The sequence below is a fragment of the Diplotaxodon limnothrissa genome, linkage group LG19, assembly GCF_057381915.1.
Source record: "Diplotaxodon limnothrissa isolate DT_005_m linkage group LG19, D_limnothrissa_male_GT1.1, whole genome shotgun sequence".
Lineage (NCBI taxonomy): Eukaryota > Metazoa > Chordata > Actinopteri > Cichliformes > Cichlidae > Diplotaxodon > Diplotaxodon limnothrissa.
Genome location: NC_140614.1, coordinates 11,300,482 through 11,319,450, shown reverse-complemented (window position 1 = coordinate 11,319,450; position 18,969 = coordinate 11,300,482). Strand labels below are relative to the sequence as shown.

The 18,969-nt window shown below is 46.2% G+C and overlaps 1 protein-coding gene across 1 annotated transcript in view; it reads right to left on the bottom strand.

Moving 5' to 3' along the window:
- The window catches only part of myt1lb (myelin transcription factor 1-like, b), a 78,175-nt gene that overhangs the window by 13,608 nt on the left and 45,598 nt on the right, over nucleotides 1-18,969 (bottom strand). Inside the window, exons 7-12 of the mRNA XM_085343552.1 lie at nucleotides 16,079-17,251; nucleotides 10,392-10,526; nucleotides 7,674-7,764; nucleotides 5,185-5,292; nucleotides 4,174-4,400; nucleotides 1,889-2,175 (exon numbers count right to left, since the gene is read on the bottom strand). Of these exons, the coding sequence (XP_085199678.1) occupies nucleotides 1,889-2,175; nucleotides 4,174-4,400; nucleotides 5,185-5,292; nucleotides 7,674-7,764; nucleotides 10,392-10,526; nucleotides 16,079-17,251 (2,021 nt within the window). The remainder of the gene's footprint in view (nucleotides 1-1,888; nucleotides 2,176-4,173; nucleotides 4,401-5,184; nucleotides 5,293-7,673; nucleotides 7,765-10,391; nucleotides 10,527-16,078; nucleotides 17,252-18,969) is intronic.

The following is an 18,969-nucleotide window of genomic DNA, read 5'->3' as shown; positions in this document are numbered from 1 at the left end:
CTGACTAGTTCTGGCCACATTATTTCCGCCCTCTAATTCCAGTTCTTAAAATAAAACCAGCTTCGCTGCTCGCTCTGCTCTCTGGTTCCTGCGACTGCTCTTTCCCGTCGCCGTGACTCCTGCTCTCGGTGCCGCTCTCAGACCTCTGCGAATGTCAAACGACGATTATTACGTACAATAATAACGTGACACGTTTCCAGCTGATTTCAACGTTCCTGTGATTGGCTGCCCCTCATCAACAGATCTGAATAGCAGATCTCTATGACATCACAGAGAGCCAAAGGAAGTCTGCAGCCCAAGCCTCTGGCCCACAGAGCTGTCATGTCGACCACAGGACGAGCACGAACATGACAGGATAGAAGCAGAAGTGTTATAGATGCAATCTCAGTCAGTAACACGAGTGTGGTCCACATCCTTCTACATGCATACGTGCACAATCGTGCTTTTCCACCTGAGGAAGACTTCTGCCTGAGCCAAAGGGCTGGCACAGAGACGAAGGTGCGAGGTGCTACCAGGAGAGAGTGATTGGCAGATGCAGATCTCCAAGTTCAAGATTGCTGTTCAACCAGGAAACAGAGGACCGCCCACTCTGGGTTGGGGAGGAGTTGCTGCCCCAAATAAAGGAATTCAACTTCTCTGGTTCTTATTAATAAGTTGGGAGAGAGGAGCGCTGTACTGGTCTGTTGTGGTGAAGATTTCTTGGTACACTTATGTTCCTACAGCCATGTGATAGATGGAGGACAGAAGCAGCAGGGTCACTCAGGAGGAACTCGGAGTAGAAAACAGTCGGCCGAGGGGGTTCATTTGACCAGGAAACCTCCGGGTGGCTTCGTTCTGAGATGTGTCGGATGTTGTACTGGCAAAGCAGACCCAGGACACGGGCATGCCTCCGAGGAGCTGGAGGAGGTGGCCGCTCGCAGGGAGGTCCAGGTATCTCTGTTTACAGCACTGCCCTGTGACCTGCATAAATGGTTAGCAGTGACCTTTTGTAAAACCTCAGCTTGTGTAATAATGAGCTGTAAAAGGGGCCGAAAGCTCTGCCTCTGACTCGGCTGAACACAGTGTGGAGGTGCCTCGGTCAGACTGGACCTCAGTGCTGTACGACGTGGCACAGACCGATCCTTCAACCAGCAGGCAGAGGAGGAGGAGGAGGAGGAGGAGGAGGAGGGACTGACTGAGAAACAGGAGGTGTGTTTGTGCAAAGCTTCATAAAGAAACCGTCCACACCCCGAGTCCTGTGCGATACACCTCCTCTCCTCTGTGACATTTACAAATCTGCCACCTTTCCTTTATTCTCACTTCTGTCCTTCGCCGCTGTGCTCTCTGCTGTCAACATTAGCATTAAGCCAGCATTAGCCCGCCGCTGTGCGCTCCGTCTCCGGCCTCCATTTTCCGGCTCAGCGTCCGGGCGCAGATAATACAGGAACACCGTCACCTTATCTCCTCAGAAATGACACACTGGACTCACGCCGTGTCAAACGGGGCCTCGTCCTGCTCCTATCTGATCCCCAGACGGAAAATAAAAAACTGCCCGCTGAGCTGTGAGTGTGAGACACAGGCTGGATCTGTGTGTGTGTGTGCGCGCTCCTTGTCAGCGTTGGTATGACTGACGCACAGAGATAATTTTGCGGTGGATCAGTGCTGCGCCTGTGTAACCCCGCGGGTGCACGTCGGTCTCGAGCCGTCGCAGAAGTTCGCATCACTCCGGGAGCATGTTAGGAGCAGCGCTTAGGGGTCTTTTATTTTGAAAATTGAACTGATTCTCTAAGCTGTTCCTGTGTCTGACTTCCTGCCTTCATCTTCTACTTCCATCAGTGTGAGACTGAGTAAGACTGCTGACCTCACTTTACAACAGGTGCATTTAAAGGACATCGTGGCGGCGCCCTACCTGCGAGCACAGGTCCTGCGGCTTCCCCGCCATGTCGTGGGGCATCTCCCGGCAGCGCGTGGACAGGTTGAGGATGGCGGTGGCGGCCATGTGGGCGGCCTCCATGTCGTGGCTGTAGTCGAAGCTGCTCTTGCTGCAGGTGCTGCTGGCGCTGCTGCCCCCGCCGCCGCCTCCCGCGCCCCCTCTTCCGCCACCGCCGCCACAGCTCAGGCTGCTGCCACTGCTGCTGGGGGCGTAGGTGCTGGTGGTGCTGCTGGCCGAGCTGGAGTTCTTGCAGTAACGTTTGGCTGCGGATGCATACGAGAAATTCAACACGAGAAGAAGAAGCAGAAGTTTTTCCAGAAATACGAGCAAAAGCGTCAGATTGACACGTCAGGCCTGAAACAGCGAGTCGAAGCCCAAAACCTTTTAGTTCAGCACATCACTGACTAACGCCGGGTTAGACGTGCTCCATGCAGATGCTGCAGATGTGTCACAAACTCACAGGGTTCACTGTTTCTTATCTTACAGTTTCTTTCTCAGCAGAGCAAAGAAGTTACTGAGAAGTTTGTGCATGTCAGAGTTAGTCGCTCTGAAGGTTTCAGCAGCGTTCACATTTCACAAATTCTCAAAAATATAAAGTGAAACTTTGCTGAATGCTTAAAATTACTGATTTTTATTTCACTAATCTTCACTTTGGCAAATTTTCCCATGTGCTGCATTCTTGCTAATTAGCAGCAGGGGGCAGGATGTGATTGGAGCCTCCAGGTCAGCTGACCTCTGAGCTCGGTGAACTGTTGCCTGATGAGTTTGTGTCTCGGTCGCTGCTCTGAGGTTTGAATAAAACATGAAGGTCATTCTGCTGCTAGAGTCTGAGCAGGAAGCAGGAGAAGGCGGGGCTACACTGAGTCTCAAGGTTGTTACTAGGGCTGGGCATTGTCACTGATTTCTAGAATCGATTCGATCCACGATTCAATTCGATTCGATTCAATTCGATTTGAATCTGGAAAATTTTACCTCAGACAGTCAGAAATATTATAATTCAGATCAGTACATTTACATATTTTTGTATCTATAAAAAGGAAGCTGACACTCGCGTGACTTTATCAAAGGTGTGAGCATCACAGCAGATGCCTTTGTGTCAAAGTAGCTGAAGATAAAACACAGAAACACATGAAGGTGATTTTCCTGGCCTGGACTTTATAAAAATATTCTGCAGTAGATCAAAAACGAAAGAAAACCATTAATCAACATATGAATGTTACCTCTGACGTTACAGCGGTTTTATTACAGACACAGCGTTTTGCATTTTGCATAATTTTAAAAAGTTTAAATTTGTTCAGACGCCTGTTGAACAGCAGAAATCAGGTTTTCTTTTTGGAAGTAAGTAAAAGGAAAAAAACAGCATTTTTTTGTAAACAACGGTAGACTTGTGCGTAACAAACAAGCGAATAATGAAGAAAACAGATTTTTAGACGGGAAACTGTTGTTGAAGTACAGAGAGAGCGAGAGAGAGAGAGAGAGAGAGCTGTGCATGAAGTGTGATTTTATCGTGGTGGAAGCAAAACAGCAAAAGTCAGAGTGAATTCATGACGATGTTTATGTGAAGCGTAGTTTGGATCTTCTTTTGCTATTGGTTCGGTCAATATTGTTTGGAGAGAGATCAAACTAACAGCTTTAGAATCAGCGCAAAAAGGGCGTAAACACAAAGCTCACCCCGCCGAAACATCAGAATCAGCGAGCTGTCGGCTTTCAGCTTTCAGCACATCTCACTGATTCTGATCCGCGGGTCCTTTGTGTTTACGTCTTTGTGCAGAATCCGTGTTCCTGCTCTCATTTACTGTCTTAGCTGAAATTTTGTGAGGTTTTCACCTGAGATTCTGGCGTTTCGGACAAAATAAATTTATATAAAAAATCGATTCAGGATTTTAATGAATCGATATCACATTATCCAGGCCAGCATCGATTTTAATCGGTAAATCGATTATAAAAACCCAGCCCTACAAAGGTTTAAATTTTAACAGTGAAGTTAAACACCCCTAGTTGCTACACTGTAACAGTGAAGAGTGTATTATTGAAAAACGTGCAGTTTTTACTGGTTTTCAGTGTTTTTACTAACAAACTGAACCAAACAAACAGAAAATGAATTTCTGTCTATTTTGAATCTTTTTCTCTTTGAAAACTCATTTCAGTGACTTTTAAAATTCGTCTTTACTTATTATGTTTAACATGGTCCCGATGTCTCTCCCTAAGGAACATCGGCGTGTTAGAAAACGCGTCACACAAACGTCTCGAGTTTGTCGTACCGTCGTAGCCTTTGGGCGACGTGTCCCTCTGTCCATGCACTTTGGGAGCGATGGCCCGTTTCCCGTACACGTGGTGGTTGTTGCCGCCGTCGAAGGCGCTGTAGTCAAAGCTGGTCTTGGAGTACTTCTCCAGCTCCTTGGCCAGGTTGGAGCGGGGCGTGCTGGTGGAAACATTGTTCTTGTAACCATACTGTGGATAGTCCAGTTGTTTGACAAAGCACATTGGCCTGGAAAATAAATGACGAGGGGGTGGAAGTTGGACCGAGGCATTCAACATTGCCCACGGGGGGAGGAGAGGAAACTTGGGGTTCGGCTAAAAATGGGCAGACTGAGGGGAAGATGGGAATACCGGAGGTTTAGAGGGTGGAGGGTGGGGCTGGATGATGGAGACGTGTCCCTTTATGTGCCACAGCATGGATGTTTCTGCTCTTCTCTCAAAAACATAATCCCGCTACAAGTATTTTTCAAGCGTAGACAATAAAAACAGCTAAATTAAATTTAAGCTTTTATTTCACTTGCATACTTCTGATACGCTTTCATCATCTGATATGTGTTTATGGCCTCAATCGGAGACCGAGAAGAAATGAAATGCAAGATCTTAAACTGCTGATGTTCAGTTAGATATAAATATAAAACGCACAATTACTTGTGACTTTTTCATCACAGCATTTTCATGACTATCACAGAGGCGCTCGTTCAAAAAGCTCTGCCTTCGCTCTGATAAATGAGGCCAATTTTGTTAAATGTTATAAAGCGTCCATGACGAGCAGAGCGATGAACATGCGGTCTCTTGGATGTGTTCTCAGGGGACGGGAGAACACGAGCATGAAACAAAAAAGGGGAAGACGTCAAGTCTCAATTACAGGATGCACGTGAAGAAAGAACATAACGTTCCAACATGACAAGAGCATTTTATTCTGCTTAAACCAGAACAAAGCCACGTCCCGCCTGCCGCTGCACTGCATTCACAACACACTGTGCTGAATTCTGGGGGTGTGGAGTGAATACTACCTTAGGACTCGGTCGGACGCCTGGTTGGACTTGGGTCCGTCGCAGCTCTGGTGCTTCTCCTTGGCTTTGGCCAGCTTCTCGGCGGCAGCGATGGGACACCCTGACAGACTGCAAAGAGAGAGCGGGTGGTGGAGGACGCGTTTTGATAGGTGAAAGTGTTACAACGAACGCACACGCCGCGAAGCGTCGGGCTCGTTAGAGCGCCTGTCAGAGCGTCAGCCGGGCTGAAAACAGCTCGAGCACATCTGCCTGTCAGACAGTCGATTGCGGCGTCTACCGTAGTTCACAAAGTGTTAAAAAGTGAGGAAAATTAATGAATTTGCATTTTAAGTAACAACACAGTCAGTAACAGCTTGTGTGTTTCTGGTTGAACAGCTTAAAATCATTCTCAGAATAGATATTCCCATATGGACAAACGTGCTCGTTTCCTTCAAACACCTGCTGACAGGAAACGCAGCGCAACTTCCTCCTGACAAATAACTGACCAAATGTGACAAAAGTTCATGTTGTTATCCTTAACCCCGATTATTCTCCATCCAGGCTGTCAGCTGCAGCGCTGGAAAAATGATCTGTGACAATGGCCCGGAGCCAGCGTGGAGCACCTGCCATCAGGGTGCATCAGATGGGGAAGTGTGAAGGAGCACACGATGGAGGCTTCTATCAGCTCTTTCTGCTCCACGTCTGCAGCGTGCGCCTGTTTTGCGCTGCCGCCGTGTCACCGAGCGCGGCGGGGAGGCGTTCTGGTCCTCCCAGGTCTGCACCTCTCCCGTCACCCCGGCTGAGTGGCAGAGAGGTGCTAATGGCTGTTGCTACGCCCGACTCCCTGAGCATCTGCTGTGGGTGACACTCCTCTTTCACTGTCACCTCGCCCCGTCTGACAGGCACGAGCGCCCTGCTATTTTGGTTTCTCCCTCCAAACCTGCACCTGACAAATGCCATTTTTTCCCGCCACGAGCTGATAAATGATTTATGCTGCCGAGCCGCTGCATTCGGAGCAGGCTCGACTAAAATATGGCAGCTGGACTACTTTAATTACGTCCTGCGATCCAGGCAGGGCTATCTGTGGAAGACCAAACTGCTATAATCAAAAATAACTAAGTAACGACTCAAAGAGCCTCTGAGGTTTTCATTGTGCAACTTGAATATTTTTGAGGCCCTTCAGTCAGCGCCCTGTCGTGGCCCCATCACAATCAGCATTATTATAATTAATGATACCACAGCAACATTTTATAGTCTAAAGTCTGAAGGGTTTTTTCTCTAACAGCATTGGTATGATGGGATGTCTGTGACGCAGACGAGCAGAAACCAACGTTTCACTGCAGGAAATTTCAAAAAGTGCATTCTGGGTAAATTTTAAAGGTTCATAGCTCTTATAATGCACCTATTAACTGTGATAAAGTGGTGAAAATGTTGTCATGTTGTCATGTAACTGCTTAAATTCACCGTCCAGTCAGAACTTCACAGATGTGAAACAGGAATTGATGCTTGCAGACTGACTCAGGTGAGTGCAGCATGTCTGCAACCCGTCTGTGTTTGTAAGTAAAACCTTCGCCAGTCTCTTTGAGTCGGGCTGCTGTTGTTTGGAGGCAGGCTGCCTCCCAGCAGAGGCTGAGGGTGTTGCATGGTAAGGCCTGTGTGTCTCATTGGTCAAAAAGATTGAACACAAACACCAGGCAACGACCAATTTTAACTGATTGCAATTAAGTTGCTGTGCAATTTTCACTGTAGTGCGACTACAAGTAGCCAGCAAAAAAACCACATCAGACTAAGTTTTACGTATTTAAAGACATATCAGCTCTTTTGATTAACTCATTTATTTTTAAATATGGCAGTGTTGGTCCTCCATATGTTTTTCACATAAACATAATGTGAGAGGACAGCAAAAATAACGAGTTTAAGGATAATTCAATCAAGTGAAAAGGACACGAAGGGTGAAAACAGAATCCATCGAACATGCATGAACCGAAATAAGTCCCACAGCAAAATAACCGAAATAAGTCCCACAGTAAAATCCCCGAAAGAAGTCCCACAGTAAAATAACCAAAATAAGTCCCACAGTAAAATAACCGAAATAAGTCCCACAGTAAAATAACCGAAATAAGTCCCAAAGTAAAATAACCAAAATAAGTCCCACAGTAAAATAACCGAAATAAGTCCCACAGTAAAATAACCGAAATAAGTCCCAAAGTAAAATAACCAAAATAAGTCCCACAGTAAAATAGCCGAAATAAGTCCAACAGTAAAATAACCAAAATAAGTCCCACAGTAAAATAACCGAAATAAGTCCCACAGCAAAATAACTGAAATAAGTTCCAAAGTAAAATAACTGAAATAAGTTCCAAAGTAAAATAACTGAAATAAGTCCCACAGTAAAAAAAACAAAAACAAAAACAAAATACGTCCCATAGTAAAAAACATGAAGCAAGTCCAACAGTAACATAACCGAAATAAGGAGGGGTGCAGGCGCTGGGTCCGGGCTGAGCTCTTACCTTCGGTGGGAGTTTCTGTTGCTATTGACATGGCCGCGTCCCGTGCAGCCAGGCGTAGGACACTTAAGAACATTCTCATACATTGCCACAACTTCGCACAGACAGGAGATAGGAGTGAAAGACAGGGAAGGTTAGGAGCCCCTTACAATCAGCCATGAGCTCTATTAGAGTGTGAGGAGCTTGGCATTATAAACATCATTAAGAAATGAGCCTGAGTGAACCCAAATGACCTCTTCTTCATTTTAATGAACACTAGTTTGAAAGGGCAGGCGAGGTTTCCCACCATATTGCTTCCACTTATCCAGCTCTTTCAAATTAGTATTCATGGAACGGGGCAGTCATGAATAAAAAGATGTCATTTGAGTTTAGCAGGACAAAGCCAGCAAGAAATGGAGGGAAATTTCTGGACATGCAAAGAGCAGAGCGACCAACAGCCAGCAATCATGCACAACAACACATGCCGCCTTAAAATCAATGAAGAAGCAGACAGAGGGGCGCAGCGCCGTGATGGAGTGCGCTCTGTTATCACGTGCTCGTCGTTAGAGTAAGAGTGCAGTCTTCAATACCGTTTACCATTAAAACAGTCCATAGCTGCCTCGCATCCCCTCGGCAACCGGCCATTTAGATTAATGATCTATGGATGTCCAAGAGGAGCGCCAGAGCACCGCGGGCGGGGGCGCGAGGAAGGGGTCGGCATGACACCGCTGACGTGCGGGGCCAAACCCCATCGGCACCAGCTTCATCATTATCACCCCCTTAAACTTTAACCCCTCATCATCCTCCTTCCCTTACATACTAATTGGTGTTGGGTGCAGGTAATTGGACAAAGCCTGCCGCCTCAGCTCGCCAAAAGCCAATACATTATGCATTTCCCAGGTTTTTCCTGCCCTCTGCGAGGACGCACGCACAATGCCGAGGAATTAAAGGCAGAATCGGTGAGCGCAGATATTAACCGCAGCAGGATGTGGCTGCGCTAGCGTCGCGTGCACCAAAGGTAAATCACTTTAAAGACCAAAACACGACTCCCTGATGAAATATTTTAATATTCCACAAGAACGGAGCTACAATGGGCAAGCAGCAACGGGAATTAATGAATTTGAGATCTAATTTAATCGTCATTTTTCACAAGGAAAGGAAGAGTGTGGCTACACTGTGTGATTTCCCAATTAAATGAAGCCACTGCATTAATAATACATCGTCCATTCAGTACAGCAAATGTGTTAACAGGGGGGAGAGGCTCGCCCGCCGCTGAATCCGCCCTGCAGGCAGTCACATGTGTGGCATGTATTTGTCTTTACAGGAGTCTCTGTGCACGGCCGCTTACACGTCAGCCATGACACGACCAATAACACTGAAAGCTCCTGATAACGTCTCTGCACAGCAACGGTCCTGATGGAATGACATCTGTTTGCTCAGGTGCACGGGCACACAGGTAGCACGCCCTAATGCCCTAAAGCTTGTTTCACACCCGTACTGGGTATATTTGTAACCAGCACACCAAAATCAGGCTTCTCCAACATTCTGGACAGCAGGTGCTGCGCAAAAAGACACTTAGCTCGAGCCCGAGCTGTTTGTTGCATCCTGTTTCATTTCAGGATTGATGGCAAATTAAATACAATCTCATGGTTTTGTCTCGAAGCAGGTGAAAGCACTCATGAGCGCCACCTGCTGCACTCCTGGCTGATGCGCGGCCAGTTTCGGTACAAAAACAGGAAGTGGGACGGCTCCCCGAACGTCTGAATCATCCGTGGTATCGTCTTCTCCAAAAGTTAGCCGGACGTGAGAAAGAAGGAGGAGGAGGAACACGGATATCATATCCCCACATCTCCAGTGACAATCAATTCAAGACCTTTCCAAATTCCATTTTGGGGCTCTTGATCCCACTCAAGGTCAGCTGCCCTGAGCGACTTCACATTTCTGGGAGATGATTACATCTCAGGTTGGAGACCTTGTGCGGGCGGCACTCCACGGAACAAGAGACATCTGTGACACTGTGCTGGTCTTTACAAGCCTGCCCTTAATGGTAACTAATTTCTCCTCTTTTATTTTGATTGCAGTCCAGGTCACAGCGGATCATAACTTGATTTTCATGCTGCGTTTAATGAAACGTGTAAAGGGGCTTTTATTGAGAAGTTTGCACAAGGTGAATGAGACTAAATAGCCGGGGTGAGTTCTCTAAAGGGAAACGTCACTATTCATTCAAGGCTAATGTTTATTGCCACTTCACTTGATCTGTGGCTCGGAGATATGACACTGCCTTTCTATCCAGTGAAACTTAATTGAGCAAGGAATACAAATAAATGAAGAGGGTTTGTGGCGTGGACGGCTGCAGCGCGCACCAAGGTCTGTGAGCTTTTCAGACTTTAGAGAAAACTGAAGAACTCAAAAAATAATTAAAAAGGTACACAAATAAAGGAAAGACCTTTTCTTTCAGCCACATATACACTGATGAAGCATGCAACCCACATCTCGATCGCTGTCAGTCAATGCAGCTGACTCCAGTCGCTGCATTGCAGCGATTAGTGCATTATCACAGCCTCATTTCCACCTCATCACCTCGGCACATTAGGCAGGCAATCGGCAAGCAAACCCACGGCCCCGTGCAAAAGGTCACAAAAGAAGTGCTGCCGTGACCCGTGTAATCCCCAAGGCATCAGACACTCACAGCACCGCACGCACGAGCATGCCTGAGCAACAACATTGCTGCTGAGCGCTTACTTTCAGGTGGCACCCGGTCTTTGTGCGGGCAGCCCGAAAGGCTCCGGTGGTGCGGGTACAGGCCCGTCACGTGACCCGTGCCGTCGCAGCCCGGCGTCGGACACCGGCTCTCCTTCTTGTCCACACGTGAAGCGTCTGTGAGGGGAAAGATGTAGAGGTTATTAGCACCCAAGCGGCAGCTGACTGTACGTTACAACTCCTCTCTGGACTCCTGCAGGGCTGCTTTGCATGATTCACGCTTCAAAATAATCCCCCTGTGGTTCATCCTCTGTTTGAAACAAGCTATTTAGCTCCTCCCTCTTTAACACGGCTTTCTTCTGATTGGCTGCCCCTATAAAGGGCAGATGGGTGGGGCTTCTATTACATCTTTGTGACCTCATATTGAGCCAAGAATAGAAAAAAACTGTGATTGACTGACTGTTTACATCAGTCGGCAGCTTGAGTTTACTGCACAGGTTCTGAGCTTATTATTAGAAACTTTGGTTATATTTAATATGAACACCTGCCGCTGGAACACGTCATATATGACAGAGTATAACAGCGATGGTATTTAGATTCTACATGTGTCGGCCTGCCCCGTCTCCTGCCATTGATGAAACCTCTACTGAGGACATCCCTGTTGACTGCTTCCATGGAAACAGTGACATTAAATTAACAGCAAAGAAACAAATGACACTATTCTGAGATGAAGAGCAGCTTCTGCCTCGTGTTGCGATTTAGTAACGTTAACGGTACTTTTACGATTGCACGTGTTTTTTCTGATGTCATGAAATGAGGTCAGAACAACTTCATGCTAACACATCTGTTTTTTGGTTTCACATCGTGTATTCTTCACTAACTTTGGGATAAATGGCACCTTATCACCTTTATTCACCTTTACCCATCGGCCAGCTGTCTGACCCTGATGGTTGAATGAGGTGATTATGAAGTTAAACAATACAGCTTAAAGTTTAAATCTTAAAATCCAAAGTAAAGGACTATTTATATGGAGTCGCACGACATCACGTTCACCGCGTTTCAGACGTTCTTTGTAAGCTAACCACAGACAGTTCAGTCCTTCAAATATTTCAGGGTAAGTATCTGTGAGTATGGACTCTCAGGTTAACGCAGACGGATGGGGGCTGAAATTTTGGATGTGTGATCTCTGACCGACCATAGAAACTGTTTTACAGGTCAGCAACAGAGATTTTGTTTGCATGTTCTCATATACGAGGCTCATATCAGCTGAATACCTTCACACATATTATACATTGTGGTCAGATGAAGTATGACAGCATGCACCAAATCCAAACGAACTTTTTCTGAAAGGAAAAGTTTCTGTTCATCAAACATTTGTGATGTTGTTCTCCCTCTCCCCTTTTGGGAGAGACCATTTGGCCTTTGGTGCAGGGATGCAGGGACGGCCATGGACCAGGACCACTAACATTTATTTATCACAAGCTCTCTGTGAATATTCACCACAATTATGTAAACATGAATGAATGTACATTTGAAGCTCAATTTTATATGTATGAATATTCATTTATAATGATAAAGTGAAACTGACAGACACTTTCTGAATTTCCAGGCTGTGTTTGTATGAAGAAGAAGAGATTCTGATTGAGTTTGTTTACTGTTTGTTTAAAACTGAAGGAATTGTGAAATATTAGAACTTTTACATGTTTGACCTTCAACAGAAAGAACTTAGGCTCCTTTAAAGCTGCATCATGCTTTTTTTCATTAAAACCAGCTCACAGCTGCACGTGACAGTTTGCTGGGTGCACGCACGTGTCCTCAAACACACACAGCGGAGAAGATTGTGTTTCCCTTTCCAAAACCTGGATCTCTTCTTTCCTTCAAACTCAGGTTACCACCAAAAAGCAGCAATGCCAAGTTGTGCCAACTGGCATTGTTTCTGGAAATTCAACCATCCAGCTTTAAAATCCTCTGACCCCCGTGTGCAAAGTCAAGCTGAAGTGCAGTAAATATGCGATATTCGAAAGTGAAAACAGGTTTGTGCATTTTCATGGCAGAGTTTTGGAGCCGTGTCAGATTGCAGAATGAATTTGGAGTCGTTGGATTGACAGAAACCTTTATCAGGAGCATGTTTTAGAAGAATAGGCAGTGGAGGGGTAATTATCTCACAGCACAGAAAGAGAGACCACTGATTAAAGTTTCAAAGGCCCGTGTAACTCAGAAGCTCCGACTAAAACACGGAGCGATGAACCAAAATAAAGCCCTGAGTTGCAGAGTAAGAGAAGGTTGGGGTTCTGTATATGAGTGGGGGAGGACTGCTACACTGTTGTGGTGAGGAGAGAGCAGAGCGTGAAGGTGAGCTTCCGATTCATTGGCCAGTCTACATTCCTATCCTCACCCATCACCAGCAGATGTGGGTAATGACCGGAAGAATAAAATAAAGGATACAATCTATAGAAATGAGCTTTGACTGAAAAGTGTCAGGCCTCAGCCTCAAATGGAGACCAGGACTCGGAGTTATGGCTGTAAAAGAATATTTTATACACGGTTATATAATTTGGGGGGCGGCTGTGGCTCAAGAGGTAGAAAAGGCCTTCCAGTAATCGGAAGGTTGACTGATTCATCTCGATCCTGACACCAAAGTGTCCAGATACAGAACCCCAAATTGCTTCCGATGCATCCATGTGGCTTGCAGCGTAAAAGCACTTTGAGTGCTCACTGAGAGCAGAAAAACTCTATATAAATACCAGTCCAATTACCATTCACCATAAAGAATAGACATCTGATTGTGAAAATTGTGGGAAAATAGCAGTGCTACCAGCAGCTGTCTGTCTCCCGAGAGGCCTCGAATGCATGTTGGGTTGACACCAGAAAAGAAGTTAGACCCGGAGCTGCTGGGGGTTAACGGAGCAAACTGTGTGGCAAAGTCGGAACGACTGTCTGGTGCAGCTGCGAGATTCAGAAATAATGCTGCTGGTGCAGAGAGTGCAGTGAACGGGCTCCTGTAAGTGGATGGAGATCAGCTGAACCACTGAAGGTAAATACTCCTGAGTCTGAACATTTACCTGGCTGACTAACTCTTCCAGGCTGCAACAGTAGGTAATAACACACATTAGCAAGCTCAGTGGTTGAAGTTTAAGTCTAAAAACATCTTTAGAAACCTGAATTCCCTGAACTTTTGCTCTTCTCAAGATTGATTTTATGCCTGTAATAACTGGAGGCCCATTGTGCCTCATGAGGTGAGGTTTCCAACCAGTAGGAGATCCTGAGATAGGAGCTAGACCCCAGGAACTAGATCTGGATGGATGGATGGATGGATGGATGAAGGGGGGGGGGATGGATGGATGGATGGATGGAGGGAGGGAGGGAGGGAGGGAGGGAGGGAGGGATGGCTGAAAAGGATGGGTGCCTGGTTCGATGGATGAGAGGAAGGGATGGCTGGATGGATGGATGGATGGATGGATGGATGGATGGAGGGAGGGAGGGAGGGATGGCTGAAAAGGATGGGTACCTGGTTGAATGGATGAAAGGAGGGATGGTTCGATGGATGGATGGATGGATGGATGGATGGATGGATGGATGGATGGATGGATGGCTGAAAAGGATGGGTGCCTGGTTGGATGGATGAAAGGATGGATGGATGGATGGATGGATGGATGGATGGATGGATGGAGGGATGGCTGAAAAGGATGGGTGCCTGGTTGGATGGATGAAAGGAAGGGATGGTTGGATGGATGGATGGATGGATGGATGGATGTGTGGATGTGGTAAAGTGGAAAGAGTTCATAAAAGGCAAAATGAAGAGGGGACATGAAGGCACACCTACTCATTCATTTACTAATGAGTCACCAAACCAAATCTCGTCTCTCATTCATCAGAACAAAGCTCCTCGTTATCCTCGGTGGCCGTCGTCCATCTATGTCACATTACAGAGGCCCATGAATACGGCACATACTGCTCCGTCATGTCTGGCTCTCGTGTCTGGCACCAGGGTAATATCACGTTGATAACACCGAGGCTTCTTTTTAATGGCCTCTTATTACATTGGCTGTTAATGTTTGTATGTTGGAAAAAATTCCCTACTTCCATACGCCTGACCGCACGTGCACACAGACATGATGCTCGTGCCTGCCTCCACTCCTCTTGCAGGGAGTGGAGGCAGCCAAGTGGAAGGCATATTAGAAAGCAGTGGATATTGATTGTGGCTGGGGACGGTCTGCGCTTTGCATAGCAAATGGCCCCCATTACCATACCATCTCTGGATAATTAATGTGCAGTCAGTAGGCCCGTCGTTCGTTATCGGTCATTCTGATACTGTTCAATTTTCATCTCAACCTCATGCTTCTCTCTTCCCCGTCCCGCCCTCTTCCTCGCCATGCTCTACTTTATAAATCACGCACAAGAACCCTGGTCAACGAGTGTCTGCTACCATCTCGCCTGAGGGAAGATGCTATCGTGACGCAGCCGTCTTGCGTCCTCTCATTATTCCAACATTAGCCAGACACAGAGGCCACAGAAGGCCCTTGAAATTAGCATTTGTGTGGCATTTAAGTCGCAATATAAACCTGCTGTGAGATGTGTGGCATTTAAGGTGTGATACCATCCTGCTGTGAATTAGCATGCTCTTATTTGTTGCTCTCATCTGATATCTTCCTTATGGGAGGGAGCAATTTAACCTTGTTAGGCCTGTATATTGTTGTTGTAAAGGATATGATAAGAAGAATAATTAAGAGTTAAACAAAGGAATTTGCAATCAGACCGCTGCGTGAATGCCAATGTAATTTTTCTGTGACTTTACTTTGTGCGCAGTACACAGCATAACAATTAGAACCGAGGGTGTTCTGTAGTGTTTGTACTGCAGGATTAGCTTGATATTTGTCGGTATCAATCTGAATGGTAGCTCATAGCTACTCTCAACAAATTTAAAGAGTTCCCTGCAGAATGAATCCTTTCTGCAGACAGAAGGCCTCTATTTTGTGGTTTCTCCTCCCAAGTGTTTGCACAGGTTTAAAAATAGGCAGCTTTACCCCAAGCTGCATCACAGGGATGAGATTTTCAGTCCTAACAGGCCGTGCAGATTGCCATTACTTATGCCTGACAAGCCTACCCTCTGATGTTTCCATGCTGGCCTATTTTAACAACATAAGCTGCTGCTGCCGTTCCCGCTGCTACCGAGATGCGAATTTCCAAATTGGCTGAAAAAGCTTGTCCTGGGGTTACAGCGAGGTTCCCAGAATGCATGTGGGCTGCCTGGCCTCCAGCACAGGATAGATAAAATACAGAGTTGTCAGGAAAACATTTTACCTGAGCTTGTTAAGGTCTTAACATCCGCCACGTCGCCGGGGACCGGTCCAGGGTTAGGGTTCAGGTTGGGTTTTATTATAGCCACATGCTAAAATTTCTGAAGCTAAAGATGTTCCATTAAGGTGTTGCACAAAGCCCAATGCCAATCCAAACTTTGGTTGGGTTCCCGATGACCTGGTGGAACATGGTGCGATTCTCCCATTTCCATGATACTTTTTGTTTACCAAGCTGGTCGAGCTGATTAACTGTCCTAATTCTCTAAAATGAGCTACACTGTGAAAATGTGGAGGAACTTACCGATCGAACAGTTCATACTGAAAACTGTTCAAACGCTCGGATTTCTTTTACAAAATCAGAAACCACACTGAACCAGCTTAAATGCTGCTGTTGTCGTATGGTGTGCATCCGTGTTTGAGAGAATGGCTCACCTTTATGGTAGAAAGGCTTCTTCATACCATCGGGAAGACGGGCTTTACGCTCAACGCCGTAGCCGTGCCGCGGGCCGTGATCTTCATGGCCATACCTCACCCCGTCTCTTCTTGCAGCCTCGGCAGCCATTTTATCCCTCATTGCCTTGGCGCGTTCGGACTCTAGTGCAATAGCCTTCTCCAGCAGGGACAGATTCCCCTTTGTCATGTCAAACACTTCTTCTGATCGGTCTGAGGTCACAGAGGCCGTGTCCTCATCGAAGTCCCGGTGGTGAGTGTGGTACCGGTCATCGTGTGCACAACTGGAGAAGGCCTTGGAGCGTGGGCTCAGCTGCTCCTCGAGCTTCATGAGATTGTCCATGTCGGAATAGTTCCTATCGAGCATTCGCCTGTCGTCCTGGCTGTTGTGGAAGTCCCCATAGCCGTGATGCTGGGGCTGTTGATTGGGATCCTCACATGAGAAGTGATTTTGCTGGGACGGTGCGTTTCGGTCAATGGACTTTGTTTCGCTGAGTTTCCGAGCGAGGTCGAAGCACTGGTTCCGTAGACACTCCAGACTGCTCAAACACACCTCCTCATCGCTGTTTTCTATTTGTCCATTACTGGTGGTCTTAATTTGTCCATTACCACCGTTGTGCGCATTTACCCCATTGTTCGTGCAGTCAATCGCATCCCCGTTGTTGGCCGTGCCGTCCTCGAACTCCTGTCCGTCCAAGTTGTCGGACAGCACGGCGCCGTGACCCTGTGCCAGCAGTTTGAGGGAGTCCACCGTTTCCCGAACCACGTCGCTGTCGACGTCCAAACTCAGATCGCCCCTCTGAGGTTCATCCCCTTCTTCTTCTTCCTCCTCCTCTTCCTCCTCCTCTTCTTCTTCCTCCTCCTCTTCCTCTTCATCCTCCTCCTCCTCTTCCTCCTCTTCCTCCTCCTCTTCATCCTCAGCACTGTTAGAGGAGTTGCTGTTCATCTCAGACTCCGTCATGGCACGGTTTGCAGCATCTTCTGCGATCTTGCCCAGGTTCAGGAGCGACTTGGCCACAAGTTCGTCGTAGTTTTCGTACTCATCGTTGTTGTTGTCGTCTTTCTCCGCCGTCGGGCCCGATTTGGAAGTGCTGCTGCCTCCGCCTCCACCGCCATTGCCCTCGGCCCCCTCACCGCTGCTCATCTGATCGTCCTCTGTTGGAAAGAAAGAACAAGCGTCTTGTAATTTCATTTCCGTCATTCTATTTTACTGCTAAATCAGATTTCTGGGCTTGGTCCATCTAAATTGGATAAGGAACTCTTTGCTTCCCCTAATAATTTACTTTGAGAGTCTTAACAGCAGCTTGTGTTCTGAATTGTGAATCAGCACAGGAAGTTAAATGCAGTGGTTTGGGAAAATTCCAGAGAAAGATGCTCTGCTAAATGAGACTCTATCAAACAAGTTCTAGGTTACCCCTTTCCCTACCTCTTAATTTACAGGTCCTCTGGTTATCCTTTAACACCCACCACATCACCAGTGAGCTGCTTAGGGTTAAGGTTGGGTTTTCATCTATGCCTTTATCTGTTTTTTTCATCTGTTAGCCCAAATGGAAACGTTATTAGAAGAAGACACCTTGTTTCAAAGGTGGCGTTGACTACTTTTTCAAACTGTGCTTACTAAGCATTAACTCAGCTGTCCAACTCTCACTCCAAATGATTCCCTGGTGAAAGTTAGCCCTTCACAGGTGGGAAGACTTTTTTTTAAATATGTATCTGTTATAATGATTATTTTCTTTGTTATTTGGCTCAAAAATGACATATACCAACCTACCAACCTTTTCCCATACAGGGTTACGGTTGGCGGCCTGGGGGTTTCCATCAGTGACGACTTAGACCTCAGAGTATTAACAGGGTGATGATATCGCTTGATAATTCTATAAATTGTCAGTCTGTAGTGTGAAAACCGAAAGCGAAACTAAAATCATTGCATTACTGTGAACATTTCTCACAGGAAAGTCTAAAATCTAAGAGATAAAATGTTCCCTGTGCACCACCATAAACCCCAAACAGCAGCTATTCATCACGCGCCTGTAAAGTTCCTTTTTTCATTCAATCAACAACATCTTTAGAATTCCTTTCAGTGCCTAATTGATTCTGACAGACTGCGAAAGGTTACTGAACCTCTTCTGTCAGTAATTTCAAGCACTCACTCCTGGAGCACTTCCAATCTCTCCTTTCACATTTCCGCCCCGAGCCGCCAAGAGCACATCGCTCACATTGGCGTCACATTTGCCACTTACATTCCTGCAGAGAAAATGAACCCACAGGCTCACACAGACACATATCTAATGAGAGATTTCATCACTTTTGGTGCAAAGGAGCAAGGCAAAAAAATAATATTAATAATAATAACAATAATTATAGAAAACAATATAACATAATGGAAAAAGCATGTAATTAGTGATGCAGACTGTTTCATTAGTGATGAAATATTAATTACTGCTGGGTTCAAAGACTTAATTGTAATCAAAACAATGATATGAATTTAGTTTTTTTTTCCAAGGAGCTACAAAGGATGAGATCTACATTTTCATACATTGGGGGGTCAAAAGGAAAACATTATGCATCAACTGTGCAACTTGAAGAACCTACTAACAGTTTTTATGAAGACTACGTGAAATCAGCTGTAAACAACTTCTACAATGGTTGCATGACGTTGATATCTCCATCACTGAGATCCTGCGTTTGGCGTGATGATGCTGGATGTTTTTAGCTGATGGATTTATGTCCAAACGTCTTTGCTCACCTCGTTTCAGACCAACAGCCTAAAACCCGGTGACTGCAATCACAGCCACAAAATGGTGACTGGTTCATTCTGGATTTTAGACGTCAAGTAAAGGTGAGAGGTAACCATGACTTTCTACACATACACT